The 16,575-nt window shown below is 36.8% G+C and overlaps 1 protein-coding gene across 1 annotated transcript; it reads left to right on the plus strand.

The window, feature by feature from the left end:
- The first annotated feature begins 5,219 nt into the window (after positions 1-5,219).
- On the plus strand, positions 5,220-15,868 carry LOC128526819 (uncharacterized). Its single transcript, XM_053498981.1, has 7 exons — positions 5,220-5,328; positions 5,425-5,721; positions 8,776-9,108; positions 9,385-9,726; positions 10,205-10,318; positions 12,942-12,961; positions 13,083-15,868. Exons 1-7 carry the CDS (start codon positions 5,289-5,291, stop codon positions 13,263-13,265), a joined length of 1,329 nt encoding a protein of 442 aa, XP_053354956.1. The 5' UTR covers positions 5,220-5,288; the 3' UTR covers positions 13,266-15,868.
- Positions 15,869-16,575: the final 707 nt, after the last annotated feature.

Raw genomic sequence — 16,575 nt, forward strand, 5'->3', positions numbered from 1 at the left:
TCGACCATGGATGACAGTAGACTGAGCAATCTGGGTGTTTTGAGTGTGTCCAGGCGAGCAAAGTCCCTGGATATGGAAGATTTTGTAAATCGCTTTAGTGCAAACCACAACAATCGCAGAATACAGCTGTATTGAGGGAAAATGAAGGCCTATTAAAAAAAATAAAAAAAATCGATGAGTTAGATTGATTTTTACAAATTGATAAATAAATCAATTCAGAATTGGAATAAAAAAATTTTCAACACAGGCCTAATCCTTGAGTGTGTGTACAGTATGTCTGTGTGCCCTGTGATGGATTGAGTGTTCAGGGTGTACCCTGCCTTGTGCCCTAAAGCTCCAGGCTTCCTGCGACCCTGAATACAGGATGAAGCGATATAGTCGATGAGTGAGTAATAGCAGTATAGACGATAGTGTAATTTTAATGTGGCTGATCATGCATTTCTTTTGCAGGTTTCCATTTGTCACTGTGATCACTGTATCTGTGAGTCTGCTAGTGCTTCTGGTTGAAATGGTATTCACACACAGGCGCACATGCATGCAAACACATGCACTCACTTTTGGTACTATTTCCGTTTTTGAAACCCACTGTTAACGCCTTAGGTGTGTACACATGCCAAGACCATCAACAGTCAATGAAGAAGTATTTGCCGTAAATACCTAATGATATGCCATTTTGTTAAAGCTTTTTAAATACAAGATGATATCCATGTATTCACCTTGCCATGTTGTGTTCTTGCATCCACCCCAGTTGTCTCATTAATACCGATGTGTTTAGCTTAGACAGATACTGTATGTAATGGACTGATTCATGTCCAATTCCAGTTCCAGTTACTTTTACAGCTGCTGCTGGTTAGATTTACTACTGTACATATCATTAATCATGTCCAAAGGTAGTCAGAAATGTGGTGTCTAACATTTCAAGATTAAAGAAAACACATAACGTAATCTTTATTTTTATTGTTCATATCTCACTGTAGGCCCCCAAAAAATTACCCATGTTCCTACAGAGGTGAGTACAAAGTGCCAGTGACACTGCTTAATCACATGCTTCACTCTGTTCAAAAATATGACCGAGCAAGTAATTCTTTTAATACTTCTAAGACTTATTGTTTGTTTTTGAAAAATAATTTTAGACAAATGGAGATCAAGATGAACCTTGAGACTTTGAATTCCAACATCAACCAAACATATTGTTACGTGGTGTGGTATGGAGAGACGCACCTCGAGATGTTATAATATTTGTAAGAGCCCTGACGCAGGGCTTTAGAGGGGGTCAATGAAATGGGAGTATGTGAGAGTGCTGATTACGATACGCACAGGAAGACCTTTCCGTTTGGAGACAGCATAGAAATATTAATTAGGTAACTTAAAAGAAAACCGATAACACGAAACAAAAACGCTCCGCGGTCTATGGGGCCTTTGCCCCTACAAAGGATTTATAAAAGAGCGAGGGAAAGTTCATGTTTTGCACACTATTAACTCAAAACCGAGAATGCACGCTTAACTATTGCTTGTCGCGCTCTCTCTCTTTCTCTTATTCACCGGCGTCTTAGGATACAGGAGCTGGGTCTTTTCTTTTCTTTTTGTCTTTGGCCCTAATTCCTTATTGGTGCTACCTAAACGATCAGGACCTTTATATAGACATGCCACCAGGTGCGGCGTATCCAGGCTGATTGCGGCGTTGCCTGGCAACTGTGTGTCTATAAAAGGGTGCACCTTTCCTTATGTAAAACTCCGCGTGGTAGCAGCCTGCTGATCTGCCCCTTCCAAACAGTACAAAGCATTTTTGCATGGTTCTGCCCCTCGTGAGACCCGATCGTTACAGCCACTAGTCATCTTAACATCAGCTTCCTCATTACACTGCCTGTTACTGGTCTTGATCTAAAAGACAATAACTATATACACTGCCTGCTAAAAAGTAAAAAAAAAATGTTGCATACTCTAATATTTTGTTGGACTATTTTTAGCTTTGATTTCCCTATGCATGCACCATGAGATTTTTTTTTAAATCCTTGCACCATCAAAGAATTTATTTTCATCCTGGGTTGCATTTATTTTACCTGAGATCTCCTTTTGCTGTATGTGAAGTCTTTTCCAGCACATCCCAATGGCATGCGAAAGGATTACATTCAGGATTCTGTGGTAAAAATGAATTCACATGCTTCCAAAACCACTCTTTTCACAGTTTGAGTTCTGAAATTTGGCTGTGCCATCAGGGAAGGAAAACTCTGATGGAACAATAAAGAAAACATAGATGTGGTAACCTGGTCATTGAGTACATTCAGATTGTCAGCTGACTTTTTTTCCATATAATGTCGCGGAGCCTATACCTGAGCAACTGAAGCAACCCCAGATTATAACACTGCCTCCAGAGGCTTGTACAGTGGGCACAATGCATGATGGGAGCCGCACTTTATGTACATCCCTTCCCTACTGGCCACTGCAGATGAGCGGCATGCTTTGGAAAAGTGTGCAGCCAGGTTGGTGCCCTGATTTTCTTTTGTGAAGCAAACTTCACTACTTGTCCTAACATACTCTTTGCTCTTTAATAGGGTCAATCTGGACTCATCAGACCACATGACCCTTTTCCATTGCTCAAGTCCAATCTGTATGCTCCATATAAAACTGACCAATTTTTTTTCTGATGAGCCTCACCAACAAGTGGTTTTCTTATGGCCACACAGCTGTTTAGTCCCAATCCTGTGAGATCTCATCAGGTTGTGTGCTTTTGGGAATGCTTTTACTTTTACTATTAAACTGATTTCTACTGTGCATCTCTGATCATGCTTGTACATGATTTATTTCTGACAGTCTATTTAGAAGATTTAATTATAAAATAAATAAATAAATAAAATTAGCCTTTTCTTCTTTGTTGATGAAAAGAAATCCATCATAATTTATTTAGCAGTCTAGTGTTTTGCAGTTTTTCAGTAAATATGGCCAAGAGCTGCTAATTACACTGAAAGTATATATCTGAGTGATATAACACCCACAAACCTTCAAACAGCACCAGCTTATCAAATGTGCATCTCTTGTTATTTTTATAAACAAATTTTAAGTATAACTTGAAAAAACAAGGCTCCAGTAAACAGATCTTTAAAAGGGCCAGCGTTTAATAATGCTCAGGTGCATGATTGCAGGCTTAGAGTGGGCCTCAGATTATTATTTTTAATTAATTAATTTATTTTTTATTATTAAACATCAATAATCATTTTCAACTTTTATTATGTGTTTGAACTTATTCACTTTTCATTTAATATAATCTCTTTTTTTCTTATTAAAGCTGTAGTGGTGTAATTGTCTTCAAATATTGTTAGACGTACAGTAAGGGATGAATAAGGTTATAAATACTTTTTCAAGAATGATTTCCTTATTTACTCATAATTCCATGATTAGTTTTGGCAGCTTATCACATCTAGATATAAGTGACCTTGAGTTCCCAGGCAAAATGGCTTGTAAGACATCTGCACCAGAAAGTGGTAACATCCATATATATTTAAAGCTTAAATAAAATTCAGTTCCATTCTGATGTTTTTTTTTTTTTTTTAGTTTATTCTCCAGCTGCTTTTGGGTTGGGTTTGCAATTATTATTTTTTTGTTCACATTCATTTTAATTATTAATTAAAATTAAATTTGGAAAAATTTCTTCAACTTTTTTTCTTTGTGTGGATTGTCATCTTTAAAATAACACTACATATAGTTTACATAAAAAGGGTGAGCAAATAATGTAGGATGTACAAAAACAAATTATGCTAATAAAAATTAACTCAATTAGATGGAAACAGTATAGGCGGCATGGTGGTGAAATAGGTTAGCACCGTAGCCTCGCACCTCCATGATCAAGGGTCTGATTCCCACCTCGGGTCTGTATGTGTAGAATTTGCATGTTCTCTCTGTGCTTGGTGGGTTTCTCTTCCCACAGTCCAAAGACATGTGGATTAGGTTAATTGGCCTTCCCAAATTGCCCTTAGTGTGTTTGTGCATCTTTGCCTTTGATGGATTGGCACACTGTCCAGAGTGTACCCTGCCTTGTGCCCAAAGTCTTCAAGTATAGGATCCAGGGCCTTGCGACCCTGTACATGATAAAGGGTAAAGAAGATGAATGAATGATTTCTTAGATCTGGTCTTTTTCTTAGGATGGAATGATGGTACACATTTAACAGAAGAAAACCATCACCAAGCTTTTGGCAGAATTCTGGTTAGCGTTTGACCAGTCTTACTTGGCATAATTACTAGTGTTTAATTAAATGATGTTAAGATTACTTTAATTCCCATGTTTTTATTCATATCCTGTATATTTATTTGCATGCATTATTTTCATATTTGTGAAGACTTAACAATGCACAAGTTGCACTGTGGGGTGATTTAAAATAATGAGGCCAACACAGTGATGAAGCTGCAACACATTTTAAGTATGACAGTTTGAGCTGATTGACAGTTTAAATCTAACTGTTAGAAACACACACTTCACACATTTTTTTTTTACTTAGCAGTTTGCAGCTTCCTCGCAAAGCCAGAAAAGGATGTGGTCAGTGCATGGGCATAGAACGTGACAGAAGCAGTGGGTAAAGTTCAGAGAGTTTAATATCTTTTGTAAGCAAAGTAGCAAAAGTGTAAGTATAAGTGTAAATTGTGAATGATAATGCTCCTCATCTTCACCTTCTGCTGATATCCTGGCCAAACAAACGCATTTAGAAAGATTCTCTGCATAGGCGTGATATTTTCTGTACTCATGCTGCGCCCTTGTGCCTACACCTGCATCATATCCATGCTGATATTCAGTACAACGGGCACAACCTCGAGTGTGATATCACTTAAGTATGCAATATATAACAGTATAATACTACATTCATTTTCATCCTCTTTATTGTGGTCATGGTTGTAGGAAATCTGGACCCTACATGGACACACAGTATATCCATATTATAAAATGCAGCATAAATTATAGAGGGTGATTTATTTTTTTTTATAAACAATGAAAATCATCGTGATCATTTTTTTTGAAGTGATGAACAGGCACTACTAATCTTCAGATAAACTTTTGGAATTCTGTGTTTTGTAGTTAGCCTCTGTGTTTATGCACACACACAAGGTACACTACAGTTACCACTTAACAAAGTCATGTGTGAAATTTCTCTCATTTCACACATTTTTTTTTTTTACATCGTTTGCAACTTTCTCACACACAAGAAAAGGAAGTAGTCATTGCAAGAGAGAAAGACTCGGTAAAAGAACAGAAAAATGTATATCTTTTCGACGTGGACCTGGAGTTTAAATGTGAACTGAAGATGAAGACCCTCCTCATCTTCACTCTCTGTCTGGTCTCAGGTAAAGAAGTGCATTTCAGAATAATCCTCACTCTCAGCAGCAGTGTTGCATGAAGGAAAGTTTTACTCAAATTGATTGAGTTGGGTGTTTTGATAGATGGAGGAGATTCCAAGAAAGTAACAGGATTATCAGAAGAAGGAATCAAGTGCAAGTGTGATACAAAGTGCAAAAAAGATGAAAAACTGTTCTGTAAGGGTATAGCATCAAACTGTTCTGACCAAATGTATATAAGAAATAGTTCAACAAGGGTCTCACTAATTGACAACAAAACGTCTGCAGAGATCAAGGTGATCGGACAGCTCAGTGCATATAACAACGGGACGTATTACTGCGTGGTTGGTAGAGATCCATGTACAAACATTTCCACACCAGTGAAACTGAAGATAAAGGAAGGTGAGTTTCACACCAATCCCTTCTGTTTATACTCACTGTTTATGGACTTTAAACATCAGTATTCAAAATTTATTTGCATTTTTTTATGAACCAATTTGTTCTAATTAACTAATTATTTTAATTGTTATTTCATTAGATAAATAAAACCCTTAAGGATGTCCAGTGAAAAACAGAGAACACCCCGGGTTTTACTCCTCTTCCTAAAAATGTATACTTACAGTTATTTTTATTAAGTAAACTTCAAGTGTAGTCCCCAAGTATATTTTATGTAGTAAGTACACTAATGTTAACATGCTAGTAGTTTTCTTGTAAAGGTACTATTTCAAATTTACTTCCTGGGACTAAATCAACTCACTTTTTAGTTTATAAAAGTATACATTGAAGTATACTTCATGTGTTTTTATTAACTTTTATTTTGTCATGCAACTAGGTGGCACACTGGCGTAGTGATTAGCACTGTAGCCACGCACCTCCAGAGTTTAGGGCTTGATTTCCACCTCAGGTCTGTGTGCGTGAAGTTTGCATGTTCTCTCTGTGCTTGGTGCGTTTCGTCTGGGTGCTCTGGTTTCCTTCCACAGTCCAAAGACCAGCAGAGACAGTTGATTGACCTTCTCAAATTGCCTGTAGTGTGTGAATGAGTATGTGTGTGTGTTAGATTGGCAGCCTATCCAGGGGGTCCCCCGCTTTCAAGTATAGTCCTCATGTATACTGCGTTATAGGTACTATTCCCAAAATAAAAACAAAAAAGGCTTGAAATATTTCACTTAACATGTAATGAATATATGAGAGTTTCATGTTTTTTAATTAAAAAATATATATATATTTTTTTACATCCACTTGTATATAGTAATTGCCTATAAAATCAGTCAGTAGGAATGAAATCTGTTGCGATACTTTCACATTTTGAAAGAGTTGACAATTAAATCAGTAATTTATTTAGCTGTTTCCGTGTGGCTTAATAACACATACAGGAAAAGATAAGATTTAAGTTGGCATGGTGGTGTTGTGGTTAGCCATGTGGCCTTGCACCTTCATTGTCGAGGGTTTGAGTCCCACCTTTGGTCCTGTCTGTATGTGTTGCATGTTTTCCCTGTTCTTGGTGGGTTTCCTTCAGGTAATTTGATTTCTTCCCACACTCCAAAAACATGTGGGGTAGGTTAACTGACATGTCCTAATTTCACATAGGGTGTGATTGAATGTGATTATGTGTGCATGCTTGTATAATAATACATTCATTTTTAGCCTCTCTTTATTGTGGTCATGGACACACAGTATATCCAATACTGCATAAATTATAGAGGGTGATTTTTTTTTTGTACAGGGTTAGCAAAGGATTGCTAAGAAAAGACAAGTATCTTTGAAATTTTTGAGGCAAGTAAGCTCCCCGCTCCCCTTCTAGTCTTACGCAGTTACTCTTCCTCCACTCTTTTCACATGCGTGCGTGCACACGCAGAAACGGAAACACTGTTTTATCGGAAAAATAAACAAGAAATCTCTCTAATGACACTCAATTGAGCGACACACTGAGAGCACACACAGAGCAGTGTTTACATTGGAGTGTGTGTGAGACTGTGAGGAGGTGGAAAGAAGCACGCTATCCAATGACGTGTGCGCACACACACTAATGGAATCAGTGCAGTCTGATAGATAAAGAGAGAAAATGGATCTTTAACCTCTCTAATGAGACTTGCATTTGCTTTACAACTTTCACACATGCAAACACAAAATAAAATATATTTTTCTGTGCACATATGTGGTCTGTACTATTATGGCATTTAAAAAATACATTTTTGGCCCTTTTGTACGCAATTATGTAGGTGAAGCCACAAAGTTTAATAAAAAAAAAAAACTTTTTCTTTAAGTTGAAAATGAAATGGCATAAATTGGTTAAAGAACTCATCTTTTATAATCATTAAAGCTGTCAGTCATTTTGAAAACGCCTGTGTTAAAATGAATGCTTCGTTTTCATCGTGTCTCCGCTGGAAGGATTTGTGCATATATATCATACCTTCGGTTCTCTTCTATTTTAAATATGTCAAAAGCTGTGCTTAAATTGTACTCCTGGCCAATGCGAAAATGCGAACAGCACGAAAAATGACACAAACTTGCATGAGCTTGTGAGCAGTGCGTTACAATATTGAATTTGGATTGCCTAAACGCCCAACATTTATTGTTCATAGATGATTATACATAGAGAATTTTATATTTAATTTTCACGACAAATTTTACATAACACACAGCATTATTAATTCAAAGGGGATGGTGGTTATATAAAGGGAATGGTTTTTGTCATTTTTTTTAACAGGGAGGATGCCATCCCCCCACATCCCACCTCAAATCAAGCCCTGGGCTTACTAGGTGGTATCAAAATGTTTCAAGACTAGGTTTGTAACGCCAGCAGATGGCACCAAAAAGACCTTACGCACAAATACAAGGAGCACCAACCTTCAGAAGTCAGTGTGCCAAAAGACATCGTCCTGTGTACATCGTGGCTGTTCAACTGGTGCTATTCTGACTGTCATTACCATGTCTGCTATTTCATCACAAACAGCAAGTTAAAACAAGGAGAAAACGAGTAGCACACGCTTAAAGAGTGGAGGACCATCACTGAAAGATGACAAAAGATCAAAAAGGCCTTTAATGAGCTCAACCCCCGGAAAAAAACGTTCAGCACCATGACAGAAAAAGGCAGGTCCACAGCTCGACCAAATGCATTCGACATTTGCTGCATTGTGCATCGAGTCTTTGTCCCCAGGGGCCAGACCGTAAACAGTGAATTCAACTGCCAGGGTTTAAGGTGTCTGAGGAAGAACAAACAGCGAAAGCGACGAGATGTGTGGCATGCAAATCCTAAAACTATATAGCCTTTCATATTAATTTATTATTTAAACAAAAACAGAAATAAAAGTACAAAAGAAACTGAAAATGACATAGCAGTCATATAGCATTGAACAGTAGGAGCTGAGACAAAAGATTAGGCATTTGCATAGAGTACATCTTAACTAAAACATTCATAAACAAAGCCCATAATTAGCATGTTTTTGCTTTTAACAGGAGTGATGGTCTCTAGCAAAGTGACTGCGTATGCTGGGACAAGAAGCAACATCAAGTGCAAATATGAGAATGAATATAAGTTAAATCCTAAATCTTTCTATAAGATCGACACAGATCAGTGGTGTTTTAATCAAATAATAATAAAAATATCAAAACAAAAGAGTGAATGGGAACATGTTGAAAGATTTTCAATTCATGACAACAGAAGTGGAGAATTCTTCAGTGTGTTTATCAGAGACCTGACTGTAGAGGACACTGGAACATACGCGTGTGCTGTTGATTTGTCTGATGAAATAGAGATCCTCACAGTAGTGAAGCTGAATGTTACAAAAGGTGAGTAACTAATACACAAGCATGTGATCCTGAACTTTATACCTGAACATATACATGTTAAACTTTCGCTAATCAGAGAAACATACTGATGCATTTTTATATTAGCTTTGTTATAGGATGATGTGGATAGGTCTGTGGTGTTTATTTGTTTTTGCTCCATGAATTTAACAGTAGAACGGAATGTATTATATTCACACAGTTACCATGCTACTGTCTCAGAATGTGATGTAATAAATGTATCAAATATAAACTGATCTGATTGGTTGTAATGTACAGACCTGCCCAATCAGGAGCCCATCATAAAGAGCATCTATGTAGGAGAAGATCTGAATGTCAGCTGTAAATACCCAGAATCCCACAGGAGTGACGCCAAGTTTCTCTGCAAGAAGCCTAGGATTGCTGCTTGTTCATATACCGTTACAGTTAAAGATAATAGAAAATATGTAGATATCTGGAATTTCTCTGTGAATGATGACAGAGAAAAACAAACGATTCGTGTGAGATTTAAACATGTGACTGAGCAGGACTCTGGTGAATACTGGTGTGGAGCTGAAGTCAACTGGACATCTGATCATGGATACAAGGTTTATTTCACAAAGATCATCCTGACAGTTACTAGTAAGTTTGTTTGAATGTCTTTCACATTTTGACACTGGGTATTTAAAACCCATAATTGCTTAGAACTATTAATGTCACATCCTCTACAGCATCTATGAATTGACTATCGCATTAACTAAATTAAGCTGTTTTTACCAATCACCTAGCACTTCACTCGGAACCACACCAAACTCAGACTAAACTTTCTAACCTACCTATCAACGATAACAGACTATATACCAATATATGGCAAGATATCAAAATTAGATTATTTGCTCCACCTTCTATATAAGAGGTTTTTACCAGCACTCCAGTAGTAATGTCCTAAAGCTATCCACAGCAACACTAAAGAAGATATTTTTGCGATGTTTTGTACTTCATCGTCCTTTATGAAGAGGCACCAAACACCTATGATTTTTTTTTCAACTTAACAATTATCAACTGTTTGATCCTATATTGTGCTTGTTTTATGTTATTTCTTGCATTATTTTTCTTTCAGAGTATTCACCACCAGTATATACCACTGTGATCATCGTGTGTGTGAGTGTGCTGATGCTTCTGATTGGAGTATTATTTTTCATTGCGACTCTCCATATGAGACACAAGCTGCAAGGTATACACACAAACACACACACACACAAACACACACACACACACACACACACACACGCAAATTACTAACTTGTGAATGTGTTTTCCACATTCTAAACACCCCCATAACGTCTTATGTATAGACTTTAACCAGTCACAAGGTCCAATAAATACATTGATGCAACTCTTCTTTGGACCACAAGTAGATTTTTTGATAATGTAGACTTCCTTTAAAGCTGTGGTCAACTCCTGTTTTCTAAGTGTATCTTGTCAGAGCTTGACTTCCTATACAGTATGTTGCTATGTATTGTGGTTTACAAAACCACAGGAAATGATTACTGGTTCTGTCCGTCCTTTAATCTTACACTGCACACTACAGTCATGCTAAGCCATTTTCTTTGTGATAGAGTTTCTGTACAGATATTTAGACAGAAGTAGGTTTGTCCCTTCATTTGCTACTTATTTACTACAGCTATTACTGTAGCAATCACATGCCTGCAGGTTAGTAAATCTTTAATTAGGCATGGCTTTCATTGTGGTTTTCATAGACCCAGATGATGTGTGGCCTTTAATTCACTGTTGCAACACAACCCTCTAATAATAATAATAATAATAATAATAATAATAATAATAATAATAATTCAGATTTCAGTACTGTTCACCATAGCCATACTTTCATGAGTACCACCTACCAGTACTACGAGTAGTAGTACAACCCGCCCATGTTACACTGGATCGTTTTTTTCCCCTGTATTTCGGGTCTCGATAAAGTGACCCTGGTTCCCAATGCTTCCCTCACCAGTGCCTGGGATGACCCACAGGCAGACCTTTTTAATCAGATGAGCAATTAGATCTACTCCTGTGAGTGTTTTCCCAACCAAATTGTTACAGGATTACTCTGCACTATTTCAATGTCTATGAAAAAAAGTATTGACTAGTGCTGAATTTAACTTCTCGTAATGATTAGGAGTGCAGTATTGCTTTGTATTCAATGTTGAGTTACACTGTGATCATACTTTATCAAATTTACAAAGTGAAGGGGAGATTTTGGGGCTGTGTTTCTGCCAAAGTTTTGTGCAGAAATCAATTAAAATTGTTATTTATTACTTTGGAATCAATTTACTCATTGTTTATGAAGTCTTAATTGATTAAGTGTTTAAATGCAGTGTTTCTCTCAGCATTTTACAACAACCAATCTGGTGTCATGATGTCATGTTTGACCGGTCTATCCTTCTGGATGTCTAAAGTGTATAGCATCCCTGCCACCATTTTGGGCGTATTCCAAATCATTTAGGAACGCTTAAACAAGTAAGCAGTGGACGCTGCTTGTAACAGCATGAAACAATAATGGCTACGACTCCGCATTGTCTGTTGCTTACGTTGCTTTTTGAAGACCGGTGATTATATATCACTTTTGTCATGGACCTTTCGTTGATGGTTAAAGAGTTTGTAGAAATAGGTAAAAGGTTAAAGCTAAAAATAATCTGATCAGTTTTATTGTAATCAATGATATTATTATTTCAGGTTGAAGCCCACGTACATGTCTGACTGCCTTTCTGTACAGCAGAACTCTGCATAACTTATTAATACAAAGAAATATATATTTTTAGGGTTGAGTATCTTACTCCTTATTTACACTAAGTTTTAGTTCTTTAATTGTCACCCAAATACACTCCCTGTTCAGTAATTGGAGAGTGAATCACAGATGAGAAATTGAAAAAGTAGAAGTTTTGTCTTAAAATGACTCCGCATTATATAGCATTTATACCACTTGTTATTTCAGCTGTGAAAATATAAACTAATCCCAGTAAAAATATTCAGTTCTGCTTTTCTTATTAATATCTATTGGTGCAGGTGTTTGTTTACTTTGAGCAAGTAGCGCATTAGTATCTTAATGTAAATTAGAGTATTAAACCTGGCACATAACTTTTCATAACATTGCTTTTACTCAACATTTTGATTTTACTTATGATGCAGGTTAAACATCAGACAGAGATCTAAGTACTGCACAAGTGTCAATTAATTCTGTCCAGACAATTTTGAGTGGTGCTGTGACATAATCTGGCTGGACAGACATACAGACAGAAATTTTTCTGAGACTGGTTTCTCCTCCAATGTATAAAACATAAATATATAATTGAAAGAAAGAATTTCTGACCAATATACAGACAAAACCTTTCTTTTATTTATATAATCTGAAATAAACACACAAGATCTTTGCAGTGTTAGAGCTTTAAACATTAGTATAATTTTTCTTTCTTTTTTAAAAGCCTACTTGTGCTTAGTTAATGTGGCACAGCCTCACCTACTACTTTGGCACCAGCCATGACTGCCCTCTTCTGGATGCTGCATGGTAACTGTTTGAGAAAAAAAAATGTACTGTATGCGACTCAGTGTTGTCTGTTGTCAATGTGGCACAGCCTCACCTCCTAAATTTTCCACCAGCTGTGACTACGCTATATGAAATACAAACTACATCTCGATCTGAAATGGGTATTAGTGATGTCCTTGAATTGAATTTAATTGAAATTTATTGGAACACAGACAGCAGGACAAAAAATAAAGAACTATAAAGAGTATAACAAATGCCAAAATGTTTAATGTCTGTAACACATGTTCCCCTATTTTTTCTCATTTCATTTTAGTGACCCAGCATTCCAGAGAGGTGAGTCAACCGTGACAGCAGTAGTACTTATTTACACAAATTGCTCTGTTAATTTATTTCACAAAAATAATTCTTGACTTTTAGACTTCTAAAATGTTTTTTTTAATCCATATAATTCCAGACTAATGGAGATAATGAAAGTGAATCTGAGCCTATCTATGAGATCATGGGCCCCATCATCTTCCAGTTAGAAGCACTGGAAGAGAATCTCAAAGATGAAGCCGACCAACCGGATTCAGTCCCCCAGAATCTACAACACTCCATTAGCCTGTACTGCTCTTCATCCGAAAGCCTGCAAGAATAACTCATCTTCCATCCAGAGCATTTATCAATCCATCAACATTTGTACAGCTGCTTAGTCTCTTAATAGAGATTTTTTTTCTTGCATTTCTTAAGTCAGGAAATGTGACCAAGAGCTGCTACTAAAATCACATTGCAGACCCTGGACCACAAACCTTTTGCTGCTGCTCATTTGCAAAGATGAGAACCATTCATGTTCTTGGATGATTTTGAACTGTTCCCAAAGGTAACTTAAGTTTTAAACAAATTCTGGAAATATAGCCTGATTGTTTAATGATGCTCAAAGGTTTGTTTTATGGCTGAAAACCTGCACATCAAGAGCCAGCCTTTATCCTTACACTTAACCTTAAAAATCTCTCTTTAAACAGTCTATAAAAGACATGTGGTGTGGCTCTCTGTGTTGAAAGCTTGTGTTGTGAGCTTGTCATAAAACTATATAAACTTTTATAAAAGGTACATTTCTAAAAGGAAATTATAATAATGACCATAGAAAGGTCCCTTAGTTTATATTATTAACTTTGTCATTAGTATTGTTTTATGTTATACTTTAATCATTTCATCATTTAAGATATATTTTTGCTGCAATGATTTGCCTCCTCATGTTTTTAGAACTTTGGGATGAGTAAGCTTAGCAACACACTAATCTTTACTGACTGATTTGTTAACTTCATGGTAATTTCATGATTTTCACAAAGCAGCTTTACGGCAGTAAAAGATCTGAATATAAGTTTTAAAAAGTATACTGTACATTTTAGATTTATCACTTTATCTCTAACTACCCAAAGTACCAAGTGTTGCACAGGCTTTGAAAAGCAAAGTTGAAACCTTGTGGCCAAAAGAAAAAAAAAAAACCCACTGTATTAATTTTATACAGTGGAATCTCAGATTGCAAGTAACCCGGTTTGCGAGCGTTCTGCAAGACTAGCAAAATTTGTAAATAAATTTTGCCTTTGTTACTGTAAATGAACGAATCTTGATTTACGAGCACCAAGCATCATCAAGTATCTTGTGGCTCGAGTGCACTTCTTGTTTTGACACTGAGCGTCACGTGACCACAACTGAGCCAATGGTACTTCTAGCTCTTGCGCTGCAGAATTGTGGGTAATCGTCTCCCATGCACGCTCTCAGGGTGCGTGCGCCACTCGTATAGTCAACATCCGTGCATGAATGTACTATTTACTATAACACTGTGACCACGTGTGTGTGTGAAAGAAATCCATTTCACACACGCCCATTAACGCATGTGTGTACTGTTTATTATAACGTGTGTGTGGTTCCTTGTTTCTCTTTCTCTGTCTGTCTTTCTTACAGAAAGAGACTTTGGATCTTTAACAAGGAACCGCTTTAATTAGGGCCCAAGCTCTGTGACATCAGCCCTATGTGGTCATAATCTGTAAAGGGCTGATGTCATAGTTTGTAAAGGGCCCTATTGTTTTCCTAAGGATTTTTTTCCCCACCGTTCGGCAATTTCTGGCGGTCTTAAAATGTTCAAAAACGTTGGTCCAAAAAAGGTTGGAATCTGCTGCCATTAGGATGCCTGAGAGTCTGTTATATGTGGGATATCATATTGAGTGACATTACATTCAGTGATGCTTTTTTTCCAGCATCTGGGGCTTTTTGGTGGTCTAAACATAAAAGAAGGTTTTAAACATGGTAAAGGTGTACTAAAGGCTAGTTGAGTAACCTAGACCTAGGACAGAAAAAATTCCCTAAGCATTGCACAGGCACAGGCATGGTCTGGATGTTCTGAAGAACCTCAGCTCTTTCACTCTTACTGGCTTTGGGATTGTGTGTGAACAATGCAACAAAAAAACACCACAACCAAATTCCCATGTTGCATTACAACTTTACAACCACTTGGGACTGCAACAAAATGTAGAGGCCCAATGTAAGGTTTAAGTCAAGACTACTTCGCTCCTACAGTATATTCAGTCGACATCTGAGGACCATCTTATTAGGTTAAAAAAAATTATGAAAAATACTTCACTATTTCCTGAACCCTCATACTATCACTGAATTGATTCCTGAATGCAGTTTTGTCCACGAGAAACAGGAAGAGCAGGCAGCAGTTTGTGATGGGTTATGTGGGTTTAAGGGTCAAAGGGAGACTTTGGCGAGTTAAGAATCTCAGTTACAGGCTATAATTTATTGTACACTGTTCAACTGATAAACAATCAGCAAGCAAAATAGTGACCAATGTAATGTGCCAAAGGATTCTAACCAAGATTAAAAGTACAAAAAGCTTTAAAATTTAATATAGTGCCTATAGCTTATAAGTGACTTTTAGCTTTTACTTGCAGCAGTCTGTAAACACTTAAGTTACTTTCTTTCAAGTACAAAACTTCTCTCAGGTGCTGAAGCTCCTTCACAGCTCCTAGTATTTCTCCACTAGCTAATATTTCGCTGTTTACCTTGAAGTAAAACAGCAACAAGGATACTAATACTGTAATTATAGCAGGTTTTAATTGTCTTCTAGAGCTGTAACTGTCAGGCATGACCCCTGGAGGGGTTTTTTAGACTGTTTTGTACTTTGGTTGTTGTTCCTAGACTTCAGTTCCCAGATTACACCTCAGTTGATTTATCTTTATTGGCCTCTTCCCAATCAATCTTATATATATATATAGCTTCAGCTTCAGTTATTTTTGTGTCTTTATGACAAAAACATGTCTTATGTCGGCGTGTGCGTGGCATAATTGCAGAGGCTGAGTCAAGGACTTCAGGTTAGTCTTTTTATTGATATATTAAAGCAAAAACCAAAACGAAAACACTTTTCTTAGAGCACCTGGAAAACTCACAAAAAAACAACCATCACAAAAATCATAACTATAACAAATGCTAGACGCCTGACTGCACTAGAGTCAGGCTATTTATAATCAACTTAAATACTCGCCTCGGTTCAGGTGCGCGCTCTTGTCACCTGACCCAGGCACCCTATGGGAAATGAAGTCCTACTAAAACTGAGCTGTAACAAAACAAACATAATCAGTGGGCGTTTGTCGCCCTCTAGGGGTTAACCCTTACACTATGACGTTTACTGTTTGGTTTGTTGCTGTTTCCTGATACTATTTTGGTTTATGTTTGAAATTTTTTAAAATAAATGTACTCTTTCCTGACAGTAACACTTGTAAAAATGTCAAGAAATTAGCATTCGAATATTATAATATACCTGGGTATTAATACATTGTTTCAAATCTACTAAAAATTACTTATTTATGTGAATGCTAATTTAAGTTTATGCCAATTGATGCTAAAATCTAAATAAAAAAGGTGTATGCATTACAATAAATACTGAACTGAATTAACAATTAATATAA

The sequence above is a fragment of the Clarias gariepinus genome, chromosome 6 (genome assembly GCF_024256425.1).
Source record: "Clarias gariepinus isolate MV-2021 ecotype Netherlands chromosome 6, CGAR_prim_01v2, whole genome shotgun sequence".
In the NCBI taxonomy this organism is placed as follows: domain Eukaryota; kingdom Metazoa; phylum Chordata; class Actinopteri; order Siluriformes; family Clariidae; genus Clarias; species Clarias gariepinus.